At 30.2% G+C, this 27,373-nt stretch overlaps 1 protein-coding gene across 1 annotated transcript; it reads right to left on the reverse strand.

Moving 5' to 3' along the window:
• Positions 1-786: 786 nt before the first annotated feature.
• Positions 787-27,364, reverse strand: jam2a (junctional adhesion molecule 2a). Its single transcript, XM_073842857.1, has 11 exons — positions 27,230-27,364; positions 19,910-19,975; positions 19,725-19,835; positions 13,299-13,448; positions 13,038-13,222; positions 9,694-9,796; positions 7,879-7,986; positions 6,358-6,370; positions 6,030-6,101; positions 5,785-5,818; positions 787-2,780 (listed from the first exon to the last, which is right to left on the reverse strand). Exons 1-11 carry the CDS (start codon positions 27,264-27,266, stop codon positions 2,748-2,750), a joined length of 912 nt encoding a protein of 303 aa, XP_073698958.1. The 5' UTR covers positions 27,267-27,364; the 3' UTR covers positions 787-2,747.
• Between the last annotated feature and the right edge of the window lie 9 nt (positions 27,365-27,373).

The following is a 27,373-nucleotide window of genomic DNA, read 5'->3' on the forward strand; positions in this document are numbered from 1 at the left end:
ACTTGAAACAAAATTACATTAAAAAACAATTTTACTAAAATAAATAAAACTAAATTTAAAATAAAACCATAAAAAAGTGACATACAAATTTACAAAAAAAAAAACTTGAATTTTAAAATAGCTCTATTTTTTTGATCGTCATAACATTTTTGATCTTAAAAAGTTAATCTTTCATCTGATGAACAGATTTAGGCTTTTAGTTACATAAATGCTGATTAACAAACTATAAAAAAATTAAAAAACTATGGGTTTAGAGGCTTTAATGCTAATTTCAACATTTAATTAGTAAAGGCTGACAATTCAACGCTGTGGAAGTTAGTTCATGTTTTAGTTAATGAAAGCAAAAACATTTGTCACTTAAAATAAAATTACATTTAAAAAAATATTTCAACTTGGTGTCAGTTCTCATTTTTCAGTTCAACTACTAAAATTAAAATAAACTATCGACAAAAAAATTACACAAATATACAACACGTTTACAAAAAATAAAACTGAAATTGCAAAAAAATAAATATGGAAAAATATATAAAACTATTTTAAAATAATACTCATTTTTTTGTCCATCCACTGTCTAAATAACATTTTTGATCTTGAAAAGTTGATTGTAAAATCTATATGAATTAAGGGGTTTCATTCAAATCTGAAGAGGCACAGTTGATCATATGAACAGATTCAGGCTTTTGGTCAAGTAATAAATGTGGATTAACAGAAAAAAAGCTCATTTAATTTATTTTCAATAAAACTGTACGAGTTCGGAAAAAAAAAAACATGAGTTAATGAAAACATTACAAACATTTGTTACTTGAAATAAAATTACATTAAAAAAGATGTGCAGCTAGGCATCGGTTCTCATTTTTCAGTTACACTACTAAAATTAAAATAAAGCTTTAGACAAAAAAATTAAAATATACAACACATTTACAAAAAATAGAACTAAAATTGCAAAAAAAAAAAAAGTATGAAAGTATTCTAAGATAATACTCTTTTTTTTTTTTTGTCCATCCACTTTTCAAGTTATGAAGGGGTTTAATTCAATCTTATGAACATATTTAGACTTTTAGTCATGTAATGCAGATTAACAGAAAAAAATATCTCATTAAATGTATGGGTTAGAGTTAGGTTTTCTGCAAATAATATTTTACACATTTAATTTTTCGTAGTATGTAAAATGGTTTAACATACATTACAAAATGCTGATACAAAAAAAAGAAAAAATACACTAAAATAAAATGCATTGTAATTCAGAGTAAAACATAAATATAACAGTACTGTGACTAGAAAAAAACAAAGTATCAGTTGACAGAAAAAAATTATTAGAGGAAAAACAGATAAGCTTGTCAGTTTTACAGTGGGAGATTGTTGTTGTTTTTTTTTAGGTTTTTTTTTTTAGAAAAAAACTTTTTTCCCCAAACAATCCTGTTCACAATTTTTACCATAAATATTAAAAAATGTCATTATTATCAGTTGAAAAACTGCAGCAGTATATCAAAAACACTCCTTTGAATATTTTTTTAACAAATGTAACCCTACAGTTTATAAATGTAGCAATTCATACAAGAAAACTTTTTTATTTTATTTTTTCTGATTAACAAAAAAAAGCTCATGAAACACTATTTTCAAAAAACTTTGTGGGTTTGCAAAAACTTGAGTCTTAAATGCTAATTTTAACATTTAATTAGTAAAGCTTGACAATTAAATGCTGTGAAAGTTGATTGTTATAGTTAATGAAAACATTACAAACATTTGTCACTTGAAATAAAATTACATTAAAACAAATATTTCAGCTCAGCTTCTCCTTTTGGTTAAACCATTTTTACTAAAATGAATAAAACTTTTCAAATTTTTTTTTTTTTAATTTCAATAAAACTGTAGACAAAAAAAAAAAAATGTACAAAAAAGAAACTAAAATTGCAAAAAAATAAAATAAAATCTGAAAAACAAAATAGTATTTTAAAACACTATTTTTTTGACCATTCACTGTCAAGCAGTAAAACATTAAAACATATGAACAGATTTAGGCTTTTAGTAAAGTAATAAATGAGGATTAACAAAAAAAAAAGCTTAAATGTATTGTCAATAAAACATTGTGAGTTTGGAAAGATTTGAGTCTTTAATGCTGATTTCAACACTGAATTAGTAAAGGTTGACAATTAAATGCTGTGAAAGTTGTAAACTGTAAATGTAAACTTGATGATTTCGATTTGTTAGTAGAAGCATTAATGTTGACAAATAAAATCTTATTGTAAAGCCTTCATTTTTTTTCTTTCCTTTCTGTCTCTGAATAATTGAGTGAATTTTGCATTTGTGTATTTCTTTTTTTCCTCTGGATGAACGCAGCAGCTATAATTGAACAAATGTTTCAGACAAAAATGCATTTATTTTTATTAAAAAAACACATAGATTGATAAAATATACAATAATTGAGGCCATTCTATGATTCCCGTCATCACTCTCAGTAGATACAGACATGATTGAGTTGAAATAAAGGCACGGCGTGTCAAAGGTCATCCATCAGACTCTTTGGAGCTCCGTTAAAGGCATAGGGGTCAAACGCTTCAGTCATTTGATTTGATGATCCGCCAGCAGGAGGCGCTAACATTAATCACAAAACCACATGGATTTGGTTTCTTGAAGTCCATCAGAAGCCTTTGGAGGATCATTATTGTTACTGTTTGTCCAGCTGCTGCCAGATTCATTTTCCAGTGTCACAACCATCAGCATCCATCCATCCGGCTCTGCTTTTCACATCACAGCATGAACGACTGAGTGTGCTTGAAATCCTGACGATAGGAAACAATTATTATTATTAAAAAAAAAATAAATTAAAAATGAACAGTATTGTATTATAGTGAGTTTTACAAATAATATTTTACACATTCATATTCATATATTTTTTACAGAGTAAATAATCAGCTTGATCTGAATTACAAAATAGTACATAAAAGATTAAATCAAACAAAAAATGTTTTAAAAATTCATGTTTAAACATCTAATAGTGCTGTACTGTAAAAAAGTAACACTAGATTTGATGCCAATCATGTTACATATAAAATTTTCGTAGTATGTAGAACAATGTTTAATATACCTGTATTACAAAGTGCACAGACAAAAATGAAAAAATACATAAAAAAATAAATTGTTATTATTATTTATTTATTCAAATATATCTAACAGCACTGTACTACAACAAGTAGAAAAAAGTAACAAAGTATCAGTTGATTACAAAAATCATTAGATGAAAAACAGATACTCTTGACAATTTTACAGTGGGATTTTTTTCTCCCAAAATTAAAAATATATATATAAATACAAAATAAAATGAAATAAAGTAAAATGTTCTTTTCCAAAAATTAAATTTTTACCATAAATATTAAATATTTTCATCGTTATTAGCAGCTGATAAACTACAGCACTACATCAAAAACACTTTCTTTTGAGATTTTTTTTTTTTACAGATTTAATGTAGCAATTTTTACAAGAAAACGTAGAGGAAAAAACTGGTTCATTGTACCAAAACCTATTAAAAATATATAACATAAAAAATATTAATGCTATTTAAAAGAGACTTTTCAGCTCATCAAGGCTGTTTATTTTATGAAAAAATTACTGAAAAAAAAAACTATAATATTGTGAACTGTTAATGCAATTCAAAATAGTGGTTTTCTATTTTAACATACCTTAAAATATAATTTATTCCTGTGATGCAAAGCTGAATTTTTTTTCAGTGTCACATGATCCTTCAGAAATCCTTCTAATATGCTGATTTATTACTTTTATTATCAATGTTAGAAACAGTTGTGCTGCTTAATATTTTTTTTTTTTTGATTCTTTGATGAATAAAACATTAAAAAGAACAGCATTTATTTAAAACAGAAAACTTTTGTAACAATTAACACCTCATTCAAAGTCTGGGGTCAGTACATTTTCTCTGAGAGAAACTTTTATTTAGTTATTTACTTAGTTTTATTTACTTTTATTTACCAAGGATATGTTAAATTGATAAAAAGGTAATAGTAGTAGTAGACCTACATTGTTAGAAAAGATTTATATTTTGAATATATGCTGTTCTTTTTAACATTTTATTTTGAAAAGAATACTGAAAAATAATAATCAAGCAGCACAAGTGTTTCCCACATCGATAATAAATCAGTATATTAGAATGATTTCTGAAGGATCATGTGACACTGAAGACTGGAGTAATGGTGCTGAAAATTCAGATTTGCATCACAGGAATAAATTACATTTTAAAGTATATTTAAGTATACTAAAATAGAAAACCACTATTTTAAATTGCATTAACAGTTCACAATATTACAGTTTTTTTTCAGTATTTTTAATCAAATAAACACAGCCTTGACGAGCAGAAAAGACTCCTTTAAAAAGCATTCAAAAAAAGAAAGGACAAAAGAAAAAGAACGAAAAGAGAACGAAAGGACGAACGAAAGGACCAAAGAAAAAAAAGGATGAAAGAAAAAAAGGACAAAAAGGAAAGACGAAAGAAAAAATTAAAAATAGGATGAAAGAAAAGACGGATGAAAGTAAGGAAGGATGAAAGAAAGAACAAAAGAAAGAAAGGACAAAAAAGGACAAAAGAAAGGAAAGATGAAAGGATGAAAAAAGACGAAAACAAGGACAAAAGAAGTATGAAAGAACGAAAGGATAAAATGGTAAAAGAAATGAAGGATGAAAGAAAGGACGAAAGAAAGGAAGGACAAAAGAACGAAAGACGAAAGACAGGAAGGACGAAAAAAGAAAAGACAAAGAACGAAAGGACGGGCGAAAAGGACAAAAGTAAGAACAAAAGGATGAAAGGACGCATTATAGGACGAAAGAAAGGAAGGGCGAAAGAACGAAAGGATGGACGAAAGAAAGAAAGAATGAAAGGAAGAAAAAAGGATGAAAAAAAAGGATGGACGAAAGTAAGGAAAGATGAAAGAACAAAAGGAAGGAAGGATGAAAGAATGAAAGGAAGGAAGGGATGAAAGAATGAAAAGATGGCTGAAAGAAAGAAAAACAAAAGAATGAAAGGAAGAAAAAGGATGAAAGGAAGGACGAAAGAAAAAAAAAGGAAGGACGAAAAAGGATGAAAGAAAGAATGGACGGACGAAAGAACGAAAGGACGGACTAAAGAATGAAAGGACAGACAAAAGAAAGAAAGAAAGAAAGGATGCAAGAAATGAAGGACGATAGGACAAAAGAAAGGAAGGATGAAAGGATGAAAAGATGGCTGAAAGAAAGAAAACTAAAGAATGAAAGGTAGAAAAAGGATGAAAGGAAGGACGAAAGACAAAAAAAAGGAAGAATGAAAGGACAGACAAAAGAAAGAAAGAAAGAAAGAAAGGACGGGCAGAAGAAAGAAAGAAAGAAAGAAAGAAAGAAAGAAAGAAAGAAAGGACAGATGAAAGAAAGAAAGGACAGATGAAAGGATGGACAAAGAAATGCCGATCGATCATATATAAATGTAAGGAAAGGAAGGATGAAAGAATGAAAAGATGGCTGAAAGAAAGAAAACTAAAGAATGAAAGGTAGAAAAAGGATGAAAGGAAGGACGAAAGACAAAAAAAGGAAGAATGAAAGGACAGACAAAAGAAAGAAAGAAAGAAAGAAAGAAAGAAAGAAAGAAAGAAAGAAAGAAAGAAAGAAAGAAAGAAAGAAAGAAAGAAAGAAAGGACAGATGAAAGGATGGACAAAGAAAAGCCGATCGATCATATATAAATGTTTCTGCTATAAATCTATAATTAGTGTTTGAGCAGTTATTAGACACATGTTGAGAATGTGACTCACTTCTTTGGGAGGATGACTGTAGCCTGAATGTTGACTGAAACAGGAAATGACATCATTAAACACTCAATCACATCATCATACAAGAACAATCTCTCTCTCTCTCTCTCTCTCTCTCTCTCTCTCTCTCTCTCTCTCTCTCTCTCTCTCTCCTGTGCCGTGTGTGTGTCTGCAGTCGCGAGTGTGTGTGTGTGTGTGTGTGTGTGTGTGTGTGTGTGTGTGTGTGTGTGTGTGTGTGTGTGACTCACGCGTGTTCGGTTCTGTGGAGGTTCTGGCTGCTAATGTGAGCGGCGCCGTGACACTGCGGGATCCAGAACGACCTGCAATAACCCAGCGCTCAGGTCAAAGGTTAAACGCTACCATCCGCCGCTACACCACCAACGCCATGCAGAATGATCAACCGTCGCATGCGCTTATTAACCCCATCAGAACACACACACGGCACACTGAGCTACTTCCTGTGCTTCTGCATCAACCAGGATCATTAGCACCTTCACACACAGTCAGTCAGTTAGTCAGTTAGTCAGTTAGTCAGTTAGTTAGTCAGTTAGTTAAGCAGTGAACTAGCGATCTTACCTTCCTCTGTGTCCTGTATGTGACGGTTCAGTCAGAGAGAGAAATGGAAACAAAAGAGAAAGTCAGAATCTAAAAACAACTTGAAAAATCACAATCAACTCCAGAGACGCTACTGTTACCCAAACTACAACTATTCACATCTGTCTTTGTTCACTCTAATAAAGCTCAAAATGAAAATAACTTGGCAAATAACTGAAATAAAAAGTCACCCTGGACCACAAAACCAGTCACAAGGGTATATATATATATTTATTTTATTTATTCCATTGATGTATGGTTTGTTAGGATAAGACAATATTGGGCTGAGATACAACTATTTGAAAATCTGGAATCTGAGGGTGCAAAAAAAATCTAAATATTAAGAAAATCGCCTTTAAAGTTGTCCAAATGGATTTCTTAGCAATGCATATTACTAATCAAAAATTAAGTTTAGATATATTTACAATAGAAAATTTACAAATCTTAATGGAACATGATCTTTACTTAATATCCGAATGATTTTTGGCATAAAAGAAAAGTCGACAATTTTGACCCATACCATGTATTTTTGGCTATTGCTACAAATATACCTGTGCTGCACTGGTTTTGTGGTCCATGGTCACAAATAGAGGTTAGGTACTAAAATTACTAAAACTGAAATTAAAAAAAATTAAAATTTTAATACAGAAAACTAAACTATAATAAAAATGGTTGCAAAATAATTTTTTTCTTTTTTTTCTTTTTCCATATATTCTGTTCATAATTTTCACCACAGAGGGTCAACAAAATCCTAATGTAAAAAAAAAAAAAAACATTAAAAAAAATACATTAAAATAGAAATAATACATAAAATAAAAAATAATTACATAAAAAAAATAAATAGATACAAATTAAATACATAAAAAAATAAACACATAGAAATTGAAATAATAAATACATAAAAATAAATAAATATGTACATTAAAATAAATAAATAAATACATACACACAAACATAAAAAAATATATAAATAAATACATACCTAAAAATAAATAAATACATGCATACATAAAAATACATACATATTTTTTTTCCCTGGGAAAAGTTTGATCTGGACTTGACATTTACATTATTAAACTATAAATGACAATGATTTACTCAGTTTGACTCATAAGAGTTATAAGTGTATAAATGTATCAATTTATAAAAGAAAATTTAATCAGAGCAGAAATTGCCACTTTGTGCCACACTAAAACTTTCAATTATTAACACTTTTAAAAATAAATGTATATAATATACATTTAAAAAATATATTTAAAAAAAATCAAAATTAAAACCAAAAATTAAAATAATGGCCAATTCAAAATATTAATAAATATTGTAATAGTATAAATAACACTGCTCTACTATATCTCTTTTTCAGATAATTAATATAATTTTAATACATAAATCTTACATATTTTCACTTTTTTTAAAGAAATATCAATCAATTTGAAAGTGTTCTGCATTTTGAAGTGAACCAGAAAGTGGTGAGTGTGATTTATTTTCATCAGCTGAACTCACGGCTGAAGTATCCGTGCCGATGGGCGTAAAACACTCCGAAAGCACACAGTAACACCAGCAGACACAGCAGAACCACTCCTGCGATCACCGCCGCCACGTTCAGATCATCTGACAGAAACATTACAGATCAGAAACGCCAAACATTCACTCAATGCACATCATTCATAGAGCTCTAATATAATAACCTCTTAAGAATTTCTCACATTTATATTGAATCATCCTCACTAGCACAATTATAATCAATGTGATTTTTGCATTATCTATACACTAATGTTTTTATTAACATTTCAATTGTTGTCTTCAGTTTTAATTTTAATGCTGTTTACCTCATTTTCATTAGAGTACAATTGAGATTTTAATTCATTTTTATTTCCAGTTAGTATTTTTTTCAGCTTCAACTAAAATTAGAAATGTTGCCATGGCAAATAACCGAAATAAATTTACGTTTTTCTTATAATATTAATATTTTATTTCAGCTTTATTTAAGTTGAAGATGACTTTATATATATCCTATATTTTTGGTATCAACTACTAATAGCATTGAAAACAAAAACCTAGATTTATGCTTCTAATCCTTAAAAAAAAAGACTAAAGCTAAAACAAAAGCACTGCTATTTGTTTGTCAAAATTTCAAAATAGATTTTATTTCATTTTCATTTGAAAAGTTTTTGTCTTTGCAATATTTAAAAAAATTTGTTTTAGATTTTTAAAAAACAATTCTAGTAATTTTCATGTTTTTTTAATACATTTTTAGTATTTTATTGTTAGGTTTTAAGTTTTAGTCATTTTGTTGTTGTTTTTTGTCATTTTTAACTATTTTTTTTATATATTATGAAATGCTGACAGCCAGCAGTTTAAATAGGTAACATTACTGTAGTCTATATTCAAAATATATTTATCCAAGTGTAGAAATTAGGAAAAAGTATTGTAATTTCCCTAATTTAGTATAAAACATAAATAATATACCTATGAAATATTAATTTTCATTTATTTTGCAGCAAAAATCAATTTATGACATATTAAAGACAAATTACTTTCACCCCAAATACTAATTCCTTGTAATTCTACATTTTTAAAATTTGCCCATTTGTCAGTAAGTATTTTTTTTACTCATTTAAAACACAATAAAATTTAATATACTCCCTTATTCTTTTATACATGTGACTCAAAGCACAAAACCTCCAAGTCACAAGTCTTAAGCAGCATGGCTATATTTATAGCAATAGCCGAAAATCCATTGTACAGGTCAAAATTATAGATTTTTCTTCTATGCCAAAAATCATTAGGATATCAAGATCAAGTTCCATAAACATATTTTGTAAATTTCACACCATTAATATATCAAACATAACTTTTGATTAGTAATATACATTGCCAAGAACTTCATTTGGACAACTTTAAAGGCAATTTTCTCCTTATTATAATTTTTTTGCACCCTCGGATTACAGATTTTCAAATAGTTGCATCTCAATGGAAAGCTTCTTTATTCTTTCAGATGATGTATAAATCTCAATTTTGAAAACAAACTGACACTTATGACTGGTTTTGTGGTCCAGAGTCACATATTTTAATATGCACAAGTCAGAATAAGCATGTTGTTGTTGTTTTTCACATAAATAGTGTTACACTGAATATCAATGTAACATTATTGCAACCAAATTTTGACATTTTATTGTCCAAAAACATATTTGAAACCTTTAAAGTAGACACTTTACTTAATTTAATGTGCCTGCTATGGACATAAATTGACTTTTGTACATTTATTTTGACATGGACATCTAAACATCTTTGACCCATAAACACAGACACACTCACCGATCTGCATGAGTGTCCCTTGGCAGCTCTTGCTGGGTCCCACCCCGTTTCTGGCCTCACAGTGATACTGACCCGTATCGGCTCTGCTGACCGTCTGGAACGTCTGACCCAAACACAAGAGAACAACAGTCAAACACGCCGCCATCATCTCCAGTCAGAATGCCAATCAACAACCGCTTCAGGTTTGGACTCATGAACTGTCAGGTTGAATCAAATCTAATGATTGATTCTTGATTTAGTCATTGATTCGAATCAGAATAGTTATCATGACTGCTTGACCAAATGAAGTATATAGTTATAATTAATCATTCAGTTGGATGCTTCCTCAAACAAACCGAAACGAAGCCCAGCATCATTTGGTTGGTCGTGTCTTGCGGCGTGCGAGTGTGTGACGGACAGCGTCAGAGTGATTCAGAGACGCTCGTGTCAGTCTGTCAGCATCAGTTCGTCAGCGTGACACTCATAACGGAGCGGAGGATCTGAACATGAGGACAATCACCTCAAAATCACAGCGTGACTGAACTTACAAACACACACTGTATGTTGAACTTGAAGATTGAAATATTTAATCAAGTTTAAAAATTAAGACATTTCCAGGAGGTTCTTTATTTGCTTTCATATTATTATTTTGATACATTTTATGTCATTTTAAAATATTACATTTAGACATTTAGCAGATGCTTTAATCCAAAGCGACTTGCAAAAGAGGACAATGGAAGCGATCAAAAACAACAAAAGAGCAATAACATGCAAGTGTTATTATAAAATATATGCTTTATATTTTATATTTTTATTTTATGTGTACTCACCTTAACAACCTCTCTCTCTCTTTCTCTCTATTATATATGAAATGTAAAATATTTATGTAAAAAAGTGTGTGTGTGTGTGTGTGTGTGTGTGTATATATATATATATATATATATATATATAAATAAACATGCATTTAAAAAAAAAAAAAAATTATATATATATATATATATATATATATATATATATATATATATGTATGTATATATATATATATATGTTTTTTTTTTTTTTTTAAATGCGTGTTTATTTATATATTTATATATATATATATATTAGGGGTGGGCATAGATTAATTTTTTTAATCTAGATTAATCTAGATTAAATCTTGGAATTAATCTAGATTAATCTAGATTAAAATGGCTAATTTGAATTCGTCTGAAGGCATTCAGAATATGTGTGCTACACAAATAATGACTAAACATGTTACACCGTACTTTTATTTTGACAGGTTGCCGTGAAGTTTCTGTGTATACAGTTACAGTATGACATGATGCGAGTTTTCTCAAATGAAACGGTATAAGTGACACTCACAGCAGTTTTGGAGATTTAGTTTATCTGTTCATGTGAGATGCAAATGCCAAAAATTACCGGGAGCGTCACGTGTGTTTCAGTATGCGTGTAGTAAAAGCGCGTCTCCACCATTCATAGTATGAATTTCATACATACAGCTAGGCAAACGGAACATACCGGATTTATATTAAAACGGTCTTTTTGCATTTCAGTTTTCACAGACACTAGTCCATATCGCGATTTGAATTAAGTGACAGACCATATTTGATTTATGAATCCAAAAAACGACGAATTTACGTGGCATTTCGCTATAGTAGATTCGGTTTTTATGAATGGAGGACGACGTGATCCCGTCTGTGTTTTGGCGGAGGAGACATAAACGCTCGACCATATTCTATAGTCTTTGGTATACATCCGCGTTAAACTATCAAGGTGAAAGTCATCATAGCTTGCGTAGTTTAGACCCAGCTCCCAACCCAATTTTGAGAATAGATTAACGGCGATATTTTTTTTATCGCCCGATAAAAGTCTCACGTTAACGCAGCACGTTAACGCCGATAACAGCCCACCACTAATATATATATATATATATATATATATATATATATATATATATATATATATACACACACATATACACACACACACACACTTTATACAGTATGGGTGAAAAGAAACCAAGCAATATTTAATGGCTATAGAACTTGTAGTATCAATAATTATAATATATATATATAATATATATATATATATATAAATAAAATAATTTAAATTTAATTAAATTTAATTAAATTTAATACATTTTTATTAGAAATGTAAAATTTATTAGCAAATTTTTAATGCCTATCTACTTTTCACTCACTCTGTATAATACTGTAAATATTAGAAATTCTATCAAAGATATTCTGTCACACTGAATTGATCAAAGTGACAGTAAAGACATTGAAAAAAAAATTCTATTCATCTGTGAATTCTGAAAAATAAAATATATTATGGTTCCATAAAAAAATTCTGGACAGCACAACTGTTTTCAACATTGATAATAATGATTTTTGAACGATCATGTGACACTCAAGACTGGAGTAATAATGCAGAAAATTCAGAAATAAATTACATTTTACAAAATTGTGAGTTATAAATTCAGAATTGTGAGATATAAACAACTGAGAAATTAAGTCAGAATTGCCTTATATAAACTCTCAATTCAGAGTTATAAAGTCAGAATTGCAAGATAAAAACTGAACTGCGTGGCATAAACTCAAAAAATAAAAGTCAGCATTGTGAGATATAAACTGTGACTTTTTATTGTGAAATATTATTTATGTTATTTCATAATTGTAACTTTATTCCTTCAGAATTGTGGTTATATCTTGCAATTATGACTTTGTTTATCTCATAATTGTGATTTTTGTTCTAAGAATTGTGAGTTTATATCTCGTAATTGTGACTTTTTTCTCCAAATTGGAAGTTTATCTTGTAACTGTGATTTGTTTTTCTAAAAATTGTGACTTCATAACATGCAATTGTGAGTCAGAATTGTGAGAACGTAAGAATTGCAAATCTGAGAACAGTCCTCAAAATTGGACTTTATAACTCACAATAGCGAGTTCATATCTCAATTCTGAGAAAACTCGCAATTAGAAGCTTATATCTCATAATTCGGACTTTATAACTCACAATTGTGAGTTTATGTCTCACATTTCTGAGATAAAAAGTCAGAATTGCGAGATAAAGGTCACAATTACCTTTTTTTATTTTTTATTCAGTGGTGGAATGGGCTCCCATAGAAAACAGCTATTTTATATTGTAATAATATTTCACTATTTTTACTGTAATTTTGATCAAATAAATGCAGCCTAGGTGATCAGAAGAGACTTCTTAAAAAAACAAGTAAGCTATTAAGCATTACATATTTGATTTTGATCATATTTCTGATGTAAAATGAGCTGAACATGTTGTGTTAACTCGATTCAACATTCATGTGGCGTATGAGCAGGTTCACAGCGGCGTGTGTTCACACTCACCAGGACGCCGCTGAACTCGTCGATGGTGTAAGTGGCATTAGGCTGGCGGATGGGCAGAGGGTGGTTGTTTTTGAACCAGGTGTAGACGGCGGGTGGGATGCTGTGTTGGTCCTTACAGCGCAGCTCCACCTGAGAGCCCGTCAGAGCAGAGCTGGGCACGTCGCATGACGGCGTTTGTGGAGGCACTGAAACCACATTAAACACATCAGACACACGAGCGCAACACACTGAGCATCAGACAGCAGGACAGACGTGTGTTACCCAGCACTTTCAGCGTGACGTTGGTTTCTCCCAGCGTGATGCTGTCCTGCGGAGCGCTGACCTCACAGCGGTATTTGCCCGCATCGAGTTGAGTCACTCTGCGCAGCCGCACCGTCGCCCCCTCGATCTCCGCACGCTCGTTAAACGGCCCTGAACCACACACCAGAAATATGCACATCACTCCATGATCACAACTGCTGCACCACATCCAGCGGTTTTATTTCATTACTGCACTTAAGTACATCCTATAAGTACCTGTACTTTATCAGAGTAAATTCATTTGGAGAACATTTTACTGCTACTTCACTACATTCCACAGCATAATATGGAAGCCGGTTTCCACCACTAAATAAAGTCAGAATTGTGAGTTTTTATCTTGCACTTCTGACTTTTTTCTCAAAATCTCAGAATTCAGATAATTTTTTGCAATTTTGAAATTTTTCATTCAATTGCGAGTTGTTATTATGACCTTTTTTCACACAAGTGAGTTTATATGAAGCATAAAAACAGAAAGGGTAACTGCAACTATTAAACTGCACAATTATGACCTTTTTTGTGCAATGATGAGTTTATATCTCACAATTATAATCTTTTTTATTATATCTTACAATTCTGACCTTTTTTCTGCAGTTACAAGTTTGTATCTCGCAATTCTTTTTTCTTGCAATTTTGACTATTTTTGCATAATTGTGAATTTATATGTTACAATTCTGACCTTTTTCATGCAATTACGAGTCTATATCTAAGAAATAAGACTTTTTGTTACAATTTTGACATTTTTCATTCAATTACGAGTTTATTTTTTGCAATTTTGGCTTTTTTTGTAATTCTGACCAATTTTTCATAATTGCAAGTTTATATCTTACAATGCTAACCTTTTTCACACAACTGTGAGTTTATATCTCATGCAATTACGAGTTTATATCTGGCAATTATGACCTTTTTTCACACAAGTGAGTTTATATGAAGCATAAACACAGAAAGGGTAACTGCAACTATTAAATTGCACAATTCTGACCTTTTTTGTGCAATTATGAGTTTATATCTCACAATTATAATCTTTTTTATTATATTTCACAATTCTGACCTTTTTTACAATTCTTACCTTTTTTCTGCAGTTACAAGTTTATATCTCGCAATTCTTTTTTCTTGCAGTTTTTACTATTTTTGCATAATTGTGAATTTATGTTGCAATTCTGACCTTTTTCATGCAATTACGAGTCTAAATCTCAGAATTCAGACTTTTTTTTTTTTTTTTACAATTTTGACATTTTTCATTCAATTACGAGTTTATTTTTTGCAATTTTGGCTTTTTTTGTAATTCTGACCTATTTTTCATAATTGCAAGTTTATATCTTACAATGCTAACCGTTTTCACACAACTGAGAGTTTGTATCTCACAAATCAGACTTTTTCATGCAATTACGAGTTTATATCTTGCAATTCTGACCTTTTTTTTTGCAATTCTGGCCTATATTTCATAATTACAGAGTTTATATCTTGTAACTGAGTTTATATGAAGCATAATACTGTTTCCTTTCCTTACCTTTCCTTTTTTGCACAATTACGAATTTGTCTCACAATTCTGACCTTTTTTGTGCAGTTGCAAGTTTATATCTCACAATTGTGATTTTTTTTTGTGCAATTTTGACATTTTTATCTGCAATTACGAATACATATCTAATTTTGACATTTTTTGCTCATAATTTCTGAATTTTTTTCATGCTGCTGAGTTCATATCTTACAAATCTGACCTTGTTTGCACAATTGCAAGTTTGTCACAAATTCTTAGATTTTTCTTTCCTCACAATTGTGACCTTTAAGTCTGCAATTACCTTTATTTTTTATTCAGTGGCAGAAATGGGCTTTTATAGCACAATATAGTACTTTTTACTCAACTACATTTTAGAAAATGATATTTTATTAGGGTTTTTGATCCAGCACTGTCCAGATCCACACATGATGTGATATTTCTACAGGAAGTGAGCTGTTGGACTGATGCTCATGTCAGAACCAGACACAGAAATAGACTCATCTCTTTAAACTCCATTACAGCCGTTTATATCATGTCACACAGAATCTGTGCACTTCCTGTTCTGATTATAAGGGGAACTGTAGAACTGATATAAAGACTAAAACAATCTGCTGCACTCACCGATTACAAAACAGCCAAACACCTTTAACTTGCAACTACAACAGGGCCCTGTGAAATCGGTTTTATTTTTTCAAATTCCGTTTTATAGTTTTAATTTCATTTTTTCCTTTTTAATTTTTCTATATTTAATTTGTCCCATTTTAAGTATTCTAGACTCTGTTTTAATGGTTAAATTAAAAAAAAAAATATATATATATATATATATATATATATATAAAAAACACTTGCATGTTATTGCTTTAATTTTTTTTCTCAGATTCAGCCTTATTCTTACCAAATTCTGTGTTTTCTATTAATTTTCTAAATTCCATTTTAATAGTTTCCTTAATTTTTAATCATCAAAAACATGTCTAATTAATTGATTTTTATAAAGAATGAATTTGTTATGTATTTATTTATTTTTCAAAAATACTGTTTATTTACATTTTTCTGGTAAATAATGTTTTGGCAAATATTCCTTAAAAATAATGTTTTAATAATAATTGTATTAGTAGTACTAGTAGTATCATGTTAAGAAATATATTTCTGTCACAGTTTCTTCAAGTTAACCCCCTGGGGTCCAAACACGCGTATACGCGTTTTGTGGCAGTTTCCCAAAAGGAACTTCAATTACTCGGTCATTTCTGATTGTACATATAAAAGCAGTACATCAATCGAATCTGTAAAGGGTCTACTTTTATTTGTATATACTCACAAAACCAAAAAAATATTGTGATTTTACAAAATAAAGAAAACAAAAAGGGTGTGCTGTCTGCCGCGTTGATCTCCGTGATCTTCATTCAGAAACGCGTCATTAAAATAGACTATAACTCAGCCAATACACAACACAGAGACATGAGCAATATGTCTAGAGAAAGCTTGATATCTATACTTTCAAATAAAGTAATGTTTATTGAAATCAAATATTCTGTGATAAAGTAATCCGTATGAAACCAACACGATGTCCAGTCTCTCTTGTCTGCTTCATTAGTTTTAATTAGATCACGCCCAGGAGCGATTCCAGTCTTTCATATTCAAATCGTCCACGTGAGGGCGCCGCGCCAAAAGTAGACGCCCACATCACAGTAAACAAAGGAGAAAGCAGTTTCTTTTCTTTCAAGTTAGTCCTTTTTGGAAGAAGACGGGCTGTCAGGAATAAAACTTACTTCAGAAGATGAACATTAAATGAGACACGGCTTGAACCAGCAGATGAGATATTTACACAAGTAAGTTTTTTTCTTTTATATTTGTAAGTTGTTACTGTGACAGAATGTGCACACATTTTACCAGTTAAGACTTTTTGCCAACTGTATTTCCTGACTACAGCAAGTGAAACATTATAAAGTATGTTTCATTTCACTGCATCTAAATGTCTCATGATGACAGGATGTTTCAACTTTGGTCGAAAAACGCGCTGGCGCATTTGAGGCACGCTTTTGTAATAACTCCGAAAAGAATGTAAAATTCTCCGTCAGTTTTGATCGTACAAATACAACCAATACATCATTCGAAACTGTAGAGTGTATATTTTTATTTGTATACACTGTGCTTTTATGAAAATAAGAAAACAGTCAGGGCACGCGCTCTGCCTTCACTGTCTGTTATATCTTTTCACAGACACATAAATGAAACTAACGTGCATGAAACCTAAATCTAAGTGATTACGTGCCTCACAGACATAATGCATTTACTTGTAGAAAGCTTGAAATGTTTACTTTTACATAAACCAATTCAAATAAAAAACTACTATTCTCTTTTTAAGTAATCTGTATGAAAGGTAGAAGATGTATGGTTTCTCCTGTATCACTTCATTACAAACCTTACACCTGTATTTATCTCACACTGTTTTATTTGCACCTAACTGTTCTACGCCTATGCTATACACTACCAGTCAAAGGTACTTTTTTAAAGAAAAATAATTATCTAATTTTGTGAAATAGGTTTACTATGTAAAAAAAACTGCTCACTTAAAAAAAAAAAAACTTTTAATAATAAAAAGTTTGGCTGGTAGTGTATGTGTTTTCTCCATGTTAGCTCTGTCTTTGTCAGATCATTGTGTTGCTCACATCTACTTGTTTTCTTTGCAGTTTCTGCTGTTCCCCGTTTTCCTGTGTTCAAGTTTCCTGCAAGTGATTTGGATATTGCACCCTCGACATCTTGACTTCTGTGTTTATTACTTTTGTTCCTAATAAAAAGTTTAACTGCACTCACAAGTGAAAGACAAGTTATTTTGTGTGATAGTTAAATATATTCAAAATACGCTTCAAACTAAATATATATGTATTTTGTCTTTTCATTTTTCCTTTATTCTTTCTGTTGTTTCCTCTCAGTCAACATCCGACTGAATGGCTCATTATGCGGCTCATTATGCAGGTCTTTGTCTTCTCAGGTGTAAATCACAGCATTATTCATGATCATTCACGCCTTCTCGCATACAGCCACTCTAAACAAAAAGTGTCTTCAAAAATTTAAATCTATATACTGTTTTGTGAAAACAAGTGAACTAGATGATTTTCACATCATTTGGTAGAAAAAAACCAAGCCTACCACATCCAATTCTCGGAAGTCCCGAGAATAAATATTCTGTATGTGTTAGATGACCTTATTTCAGTGACTTCAAAAATTTAGTTTTTCAAAATGCACGCATAAACATTGTTTTCTCAAAAACTTAAAAGTGTACATTCATGTTGCTTACATATTTTTGTAGTCCAATTTGTGCTAAATACAATGTATTTAGATTTAGGATATTAATATGTTTTTAACATACTGAAAAAAGCACAAATGTCAAGGCATGTCAAAACTTCTTCAGGGCCCCAAAACACCCCCGGGCCCCAGAGGGTTAAACTGAACTTTTATTTTGAAGCATTGCTGTAAAGACCTGTAAGTTTGTTTTAATGATACTGCCATAGTTTTTCTCAAAAGAAACTGTAAAATGCTCATTAATAAGTGACTCTCAGAGCAGTTCTAGAGATTGTTTGTGTGTTCATGATTACTCTTGATTTATTCAAAAATATTCTTCAAATTGATCAGATTCCGTGACATTCCACATTACAGAGTAAATTCCATTTTTATGACTGGATTCTGTGAGTTTTCCGGATCACGGAAATCATAGGGCCCAATTTATTTTACACAGAGTAATTCTGACCTTTTTTGCACAATTTTGAGACTATCTTGCAATTCTGATCTTTTTGTTGCAATTTTGACATTTTTGATGCAATTTCGAGAATATCTTGCAATTCTGACCTTTTTTTGCAATTTTGACCTTTTTTTGCACAATTGTGAGTTTATATCTTGCAATTCTGACCTTTTTGTCCAATTTAGTTTACATAGAGTAATTCTGACGTTTTTTGCAATTTTAACTTTTTTGCGCCATTTCGAGAATATCTTGCAATTCTGACCTTTTTTTGCAATTCTGACCTTTTTTTTGCAATTCTGACCTTTTTGTCCAATTTAGTTTACATAGAGTAATTCTGACGTTTTTTGCAATTTTAACTTTTTTGCGCCATTTCGAGAATATCTTGCAATTCTGACCTTTTTTTGCAATTCTGACCTTTTTTTGCAATTCTGACCTTTTTTTTGCAATTCTGACCTTTTTGTCCAATTTAGTTTACATAGAGTAATTCTGACGTTTTTTGCAATTTTAACTTTTTTGCGCCATTTCGAGAATATCTTGCAATTCTGACCTTTTTTTGCAATTCTGACCTTTTTTTGCAATTCTGACCTTTTTTTTGCAATTCTGACCTTTTTGTCCAATTTAGTTTACATAGAGTAATTCTGACGTTTTTTGCAATTTTAACTTTTTTGCGCCATTTCGAGAATATCTTGCAATTCTGACCTTTTTTTGCAATTCTGACCTTTTTTTTGCAATTCTGACCTTTTTGCCCAATTTAGTTTACATAGAGTAATTCTGACGTTTTTTGCAATTTTTAACTTTTTTGCGCCATTTCGAGAGTATATTGCAATTCTGACCTTATTTTACAATTTGGACTTTTTTGCACAATGATGAGTTTATCTCTCACAATTCTGACTTTTTTGCAATTGCATCTGCGTTTTCCGGATCATGGAAATCATAGGGCCCTACTAAAAGGACAAAGAAAATCCCAGGCTATTATGAGTGTTTGCTAGGATGTTTCTATGTGGCTCCAAAGGTGGTATGAATGGGTTTTTATCTGTTCTTATGTGGTAGCTAGGATATTTTAGGTATTTACCAGGAAATTTGCAGTATGATTCTAGACTGTTCTAAGCAGTTACTAACTCCACTGCTCATTTAATACACCACAGATGTCAATTACCTACGAAACGGCCGTCGTAAAAAACAAACGACACATCCTTGTCGATCTTCTTCCACTCGATGCGAGGATTCTTGTCTTTTTCTGTCCTGAACTCACAGGAGAGCTCAGCGTCTGTGGAGGACAGCAGACATGATGAAGATACAGCACATTACCTAACTAACATTTGCAAACACAAACACACTCACCAGAAAACTCATGCACTTCCACTTGGGGACTGCGGCTGGTGACGGTGACGGGGACGACGGCCGCGCCTGAAACACAGAACAAAAGCATGTTATGAATAACACACAGCGCTCCGGGGCTCCAGGATTGTGTTTGCAGACTCCCAGTTGGAAGAAGCAGCACAATATGGATTTCTAAACATAGTTGATCTCATTCTGTGGTGAACAGACACAAAGGTCAAGCTTCTGTTCGCCTGCACGTTTGCGGCTAAAGTCGGATTGTGATTTCCTCACAGGAACAGGAAACAGGTGTTTCCCTTCTTCAATAACATGGCAGTCATTGTTGGCCTTCCTGCTTCTGCCCACACATCGTTAGAGTAAAAGCTGCACAATTCATCAAATTTCTAATCGTGATTACGGATGCCATAAGTACCTAATCTTCCAAAGCTGCCATTACAAAAAAAAAAACACGTTGATTATTCTGCATTATTCTGCACTCTGATGTAAACAAGCACGGATGAGAAGCACATAAGAGACGCTCTGGATGAAAACGCACTTTCATTCTCTGACAGCAGATGGAGCTAAACATAATGCAGCCATTTCCCCGAAAACACAGTCAACAAAACAGCTTTCAGTTTCTGGAAAGTGTTGAAATGATTTAAAAAGTGATTCAGATTTGTGTATTTGCTCTGGTGTTCATCACAGCCACAAATACATCAATATTTAGACTTACTTTCAAACTGTTTTACATTTTAATCTGGACTCCAACATGCCCTGGATATTGTTTGAAAGTGTTTTGATTCTTTATTGTTGGGTCGAACTTTACATTAGGGCTTCATTAGTTAACATTAGTTCATTCATTAGCTGCCATTCAAACATTCATTAATCTGAGATCATTCCAATATTTAATAACAAACTGTTCAAATCAAAAGTTGTAACTGTGTTATTTCATGAGCTAATGTGAACTAAGAGTATTTTTTTAACAAAGATTAATAACTGTGGTAAATGTAGCTATTGCTGATTGTGAATATGAATGCATTAAGGTTAACTGTAAAGTGATATCTATTGGTCTTTATAATCTTTTGCACTTTAATCTGTCTACATTTTATAACTTTATATATATTTTTATGTATTGCTTTATTGTATTTAAATGTTGAGTTATTTTTGTCATAAGAAAATAGTTATTAAAGCTGTTCTACTGTATTATGACTCCACTTCGATATGGTGATAATAGCGTATACTGTAAAAAAAGCATTATCAATTAATCACAACATAAAATTTGATAGCGGCATATCCTTATGCATATTGCATATTTGTACTTTTTTTATTTAAAGAATCCAAACCAATGTATCGTTGACATTTGTGACAAGAAAAGCAATACTTTTTTTATTTTTATATAAAATTATGGCATGCAGTTGTCTCAAACAATGGTATAAAGCTATTTAAAACATCAATCAATGTAAATTGTGATCATCATAATTAATAATTACAAAATCAATTTCAAGGCAATAATCAACAATTATGATTTTGGTCCTAATCAAGAGTAATACGCAAATTAAGTTCACAACATGAGACTAAAGCAGCTTTCCAGATCAGATGTGTGTTATAATGATTTTAAGTTTAGGTTCAGCAGTTTAGCTTCTTCTTTCTCATTCAGTAATCAATTTCAGATTGGTCTTTTCCAGAAAGATGAGCCGGTTGCTGAAAATGACGTGTGCGGAAACTGAGCATCCAAAACACTTCTTGGAACTGTTGTTTCCTGACAGACTAAATCATTAGAAAAACAGGACTGTGGCTGATTACAGCGCTTGGTTTGACGTTGCCGTTTTATCATATAAAGGAAACTCCAATCAAAACACCAGACAGATCTGAACAAGATGTGGATGTGGGGAACATTTACGTATCCTGATGCTTTTAGTCTCAGGAACACAAATCACAAAAAAAAAAAAAACTTCAATGAAAAAAATAAATAAATAAAAATCAGCATATCTTTATTTATATTCATTTATTTAGTTTTATTTATTTATTTTTGCTGATTTTAAATTTAAAATAATAAAAAAGTCTTACAGTATGAATTATTGTATTACAATCAAATATTTATATTTTATTTCAATCAAATTAACCCTGTTTACAGTTCACATGAACAGCATATTTTATTCTCATTGTTGTAATACAGTAATTCATATGAAATTCATACAATACCTTTATTTTAAATATTAACCCTAACCCTAATTATATAAGATTTTCTCTCTCATATGCATTTTAATAAAAAGCTTTTTCATTGCTTAAAATAAAATAAACATTAGCTGAAATATTTTTTTTGCAAAGGTAGTTTAACTTGATGTATTAAATTACTACATCTGAATAAATGTTAAAATAAAAACAATAAAACTGCTAAAACTCTAGAAAGAAAATCAAAACTGAAAATATTATAAATAATACCATTTAGCTTAAATTTTTTATTTTAGTTTACTTTTTTTAATATATAGTTTTTAATTTTACTTTGTGTTTTTTAATTAGTTTCTATGTTTGTTTGTTTTTTTTAGTTTTAGTGATTTTCTTACTTCAACATAAATTTTATTTCATTCCAAGGAAATATCTGTATTGAACATTTTTTCAATCTAATATTTATTTTATTAATTTTATATTTATTACAACATATTTTAAAATAAAAACAAGTTAAAAAATAAAAATATTTTTGCTAAGTAGTTTAACTTGAAGTACTAAAACTGAATTAAAAAGAAAAACTGATGGAAAAAAAATAAAAAAATTACTAAAAGTCTAAAATGAAGATTTTAGATGGGATTCTACAAAAACTACAACTTTTTTTGTGGAATTTTATGTTTTTTTTTATAGTTTTTACTTGTGGTTTTTTTAATTAGTTTCAATGTTCTTTTGTTGTTCAGTTTTAATTATTTAATATCTTTAACCAATTTTTTTTTATTTCATTCCAAGGAAACATTTGTATTGAACATTTTTTCAATCTAATATTTATTTTATTAATTTAATATTTATTATAACAAAAAAACAACATAAGTTAAAATAAAAACAAGTTCAAATATAAACATATTTTTGCTAAAGTAGTTTAACCTGAAGTACTAAAACTTAATTAAAAATAAAAACCGATGGAAAAAACGAAAAAACTATTTTAAAAGTCTAAAATCAAAATAGTAAATATAAACATTTTAATGGGGTTCTACAAAACCTACAACTTTTTTTGTGGAATTTTTTTTTTTTAATAGTTTTTTTTTTTTTTTTTACTTTGTGCTTTTTAATTAGTTTCTATGTTTGTTTGTTTTTTCAGTTTTAGTGATTTTATTACTTCAACATAAATTATTTCATTCCAAGGAAACATTTGTATTAAAAAAAATTTCAATCTAATATTTATTTTATTTCAGCTTTATTTGAATTAAATGAAATGATAGATTAAGAGTTTTAGTGTACATGCACAGCAGTTTAAATTGACATGAACAGCAGTGATTTGTCTGGAATATTTCTGTCAGCACATGTGTGTTTCAGTGCTCATGTCTGCGTCTGAACGTCCATTATTTCACACAGAAGGAATGCTGACATTCCTCCATATCTCTATTGCTCCAGTTGTGGAGTATAAAACTGGACAGGACATCATTTTATCATGAGCTACCCCCTCACCTTACACTTCAGACATACATATGGATCACATTTCCTCTCCCTCATGTGCTGGTGAACTCAAAAGGAGACGTTTAGCAGAATGTTCACACTGCTCCTCACTGAACATCCCGCTAAATGTCTTCTTTTGTCTCCCACTGAAGAAACAAAGTGTCATTTGGGTTAGGAGCGATATGAGGGAGAGTAAATAATGGCAGAATCTGTGTTTCTGTATTTCATCTTATCTGGGAACTCGACCTTGCACCTGACGTCTGCGTTTGAGGAGAGATGGAGAGAGGCATTGTGTGCTGACTGGAATCAACACACATGAAAACACTGTGTCCAGTCTGATAAGACAACCTGACAACTGTCTCCCACACACACACACACACACACACACACACACACACACACCTGTCACTGGTTGTGTCCTGAGTCAGCACATTAACACACTCGCTTGCGGATTCAGACTCATATTTTACAGCTTTTAAACACCAACAACTAATGCAAATGATGTATGAGAAGATTTAAACGTCATATTTTACCACAATAAACCAACAAAAAAAGAAACTGCATAAAGGTCGTTATTGCATAAAGAGGGACCATTAACTTTTTTGTATTAATTATAATGAGCAATAATTATTTGTGATAGTGGTAATAATTCTTTATATTATAAACATTATATATTTAGATTTTTTTTATATATAAAAATAAATACAAAATAACAAATGACAAATATTTAATGTTTTACATTTATATTTTATTCTCATTTTTGTAACAGTAATTCATACTGAGACTTTTTTTTTTAAATCAGCATAAATTATGTAAAATATATAAGAATCCAAACATAAGTATTTCTTTCTAGGGCTATTATATTTAACTAAAACCATAACAGAAAAACATTTTCATTGCTTGAAATAAATTAAACATTAGCTGAAGTAAAATAAAATATAAAAAAACTTTTCCAAAGGTAGTTTAACTTTATGTACTAAAAATGATTACTAAAACTGAATTAAAAATAAAAACCTGACAAAAAAAAAAAAAAAAAAAAATCACAATTTTGAGTTATTTAGCCACAATTGTGAGATATAAACTCGCAATTCTGTGAACATATCAGTCTTTTTATTTATCTCCTCAGAAACAGACTTTATAACTCACAACTGCGAGAAAAAAGTCAGAATTGCATGTTTATATCTCACACTTTTGAGTTTGTTTCTTGCAATTTTGAGTTTATATCTCACAGTTCTGAGACAAAAAGTCAGAATTACAAGTTTATATGACGCAATTCGGAGAAAAAAAATCTGAACTGTCGTGAGATAAGTCGCAATTACCTCTTTTTTTTATTTAGTGGCAGAAACGGGCTTCCATATTTTATAGTTAACTAAATTTTATATTTAAAAAAAAACACAGTTTTAATTGCTTGAAACAAAATTAACTTTTTGCAAAGGCAGTTTAACTTAAATCTACCAAAATGGAACTAAAAAAAATTAACACTGACAAAAAAAATAAAGAAAAGAAAACAACAAAATTACTAAAACTCTAAAATCAAAAATATAAAAATTATTCAAAATATTTAAAAAAAACTATAATAGTATCTCAGTGATGCTAAAATAACACTGTTTCTTTCTAGTAATTTTGGGGTGAAATATAATTCTTTATCAGGATTAATGATACAACTAACAAAAACTAAAACCACTCTGTGATCAATGTTTGTGGATGGATACAGAATACAGCCTGTGAATAAACAGGGGAAAAAGCTCAGTGCTGATTGATTGTTGTGTTGATGGGTCAGTGTTTGTGAGTTTGTGGAACGCAAGAGACCCTGAAAGAACAAAGACCCTCTGTGAGTGTGTGTAACTCTGTCTGCAACAGCTGGTACAGACAACCCCACCCTCCACACACACACACACACACACACACACACACACACACACACACACACACACACACACACACACACACACACACACACACACACACACACACACACACACACACACACACGTCATTTGATCAGAGTCATGGCATTACAAGTGCTCTGAGATCTCATGAGATGCAGAATTACAGCAAAACACACCATCAAACTCAGCCAGAATCAACAGATGCAGAAGCAGAGACGCGCCGCACATCTAAAACCTCACAAACACGCTCAGCATCACACGCATGGCCACCCAAACATGCATTCCTCAAACCACCAGCGGATCTGCATCTGCTTTTGCTGGACAAGTGCCATGGTATTTTAAAAAAAATAAAAAAATAGAGAGTACATCATATTTATTTTAAGTGTCTGCATTTCTAAAAACTTGATCAATAGAAAAATAAATAAATAAATAAAGGTAAAAAATAATAAATGTAAATATATAAATAAATACATGAATAAAGAAAGGGAAAAAAATAATGTAACTATAAATAAATAAACACAGGAAAAATAAATAAATGTAACTAAAAATAAATGAATAAAGGGGGGGTAAATAAATGTAACTATAAATTAATAAAGAAAGGGGGGAAAATAAATAAATGTAACTATAAATAAAGAAATAAACAAAGGAAAAAATAAATACATGTAACTATAAACAAATAAATAAAGCAAAAATAATAAATAAATGTAACTATAAATAAAGAAATAAACAAAGGAAAAAATAAATACATGTAACTATAAACAAATAAATAAATAAAGCAAAAATAATAAATAAATGTAACTATAAATAAAGAAATAAACAAAGGAAAAAATAAACACATGTAACTATAAACAAATAAATAAATAAAGCAAAAATAATAAATAAATGTAACTATAAATAAAGAAATAAACAAAGGAAAAAATAAATACATGTAACTATAAACAAATAAATAAATAAAGCAAAATAATAAATAAATGTAACTATAAATAAATGAATAAATGAATGAAGAAAGGATAAAAATAAATAAATGTAATTATAAATAAAAAAATAAACAAAAAGGAAAAAAATAAATGTAACTATAAATAAATAAAAAACAAAAAGGAAAAATAAAGAAATGTAACTATAAATAATAAATAAATAAAGCAAAAGAAAGAATAAGAGAATCAATATTTCTCAGTTTAATTTGGTTTGACTTGATCTACCAAAATAATAATAATAATAATAATAATAATACTAAAATTAAATAAAAAAAATTAAGACAAAACATACAGACATATTTAAAAAAAGAAAATCTGGTTCTAAATATTATTTCAGTGATACTAAAAATAACACCTCCCAAAACAACTGATGTAATTAACTTACAAGAAGAAAAATATCTTACAGAAATATTCATTAGCTGAATCATTATGGTTTTAATACATTTGCCTTTATATTAATAATTCAAATCTAAGCTCAAATTTTATCGACTGAACAACAATCTTAAGACTTTTTCTTACGATTGTTACTTCAACCCTTACAGTAAAGTACTGTGGTGATACTATGGTACTGTAGATCTACTTTAATGGATATATCAAGGTAACGAAAGACTGCCATTCTCAAGTACTATGGTATTTACGTGGTATATTTCACAGTTTAACCCAATAAATCGACAACTTCTGCCTGCAAGTGTAATCAGTACGTGTATATATGATATATATAGTGTTTAATTGAATAAAGTAGATGACAGACACACAGAGGAGCACTTACTGACAGCATCTAATCTTGTTCTCTAAAGAAGATCATCAGACTTTAAGAAGATCACATGGAACAAAGCACTTACTCTGAATTAAAATCAGCAAAGCCACGGACACAAACATTTCATCCACAAAGCCGATGAACTTTTCCAGAAGAATCCTCAAATAAACGCGTGTTTTGTCCAGAGAATCCGAACCTGCTTTGATTCGCTCAAACTCTCTCACTGACT

The sequence above is a fragment of the Garra rufa genome, chromosome 6 (assembly GCF_049309525.1).
Source record: "Garra rufa chromosome 6, GarRuf1.0, whole genome shotgun sequence".
In the NCBI taxonomy this organism is placed as follows: domain Eukaryota; kingdom Metazoa; phylum Chordata; class Actinopteri; order Cypriniformes; family Cyprinidae; genus Garra; species Garra rufa.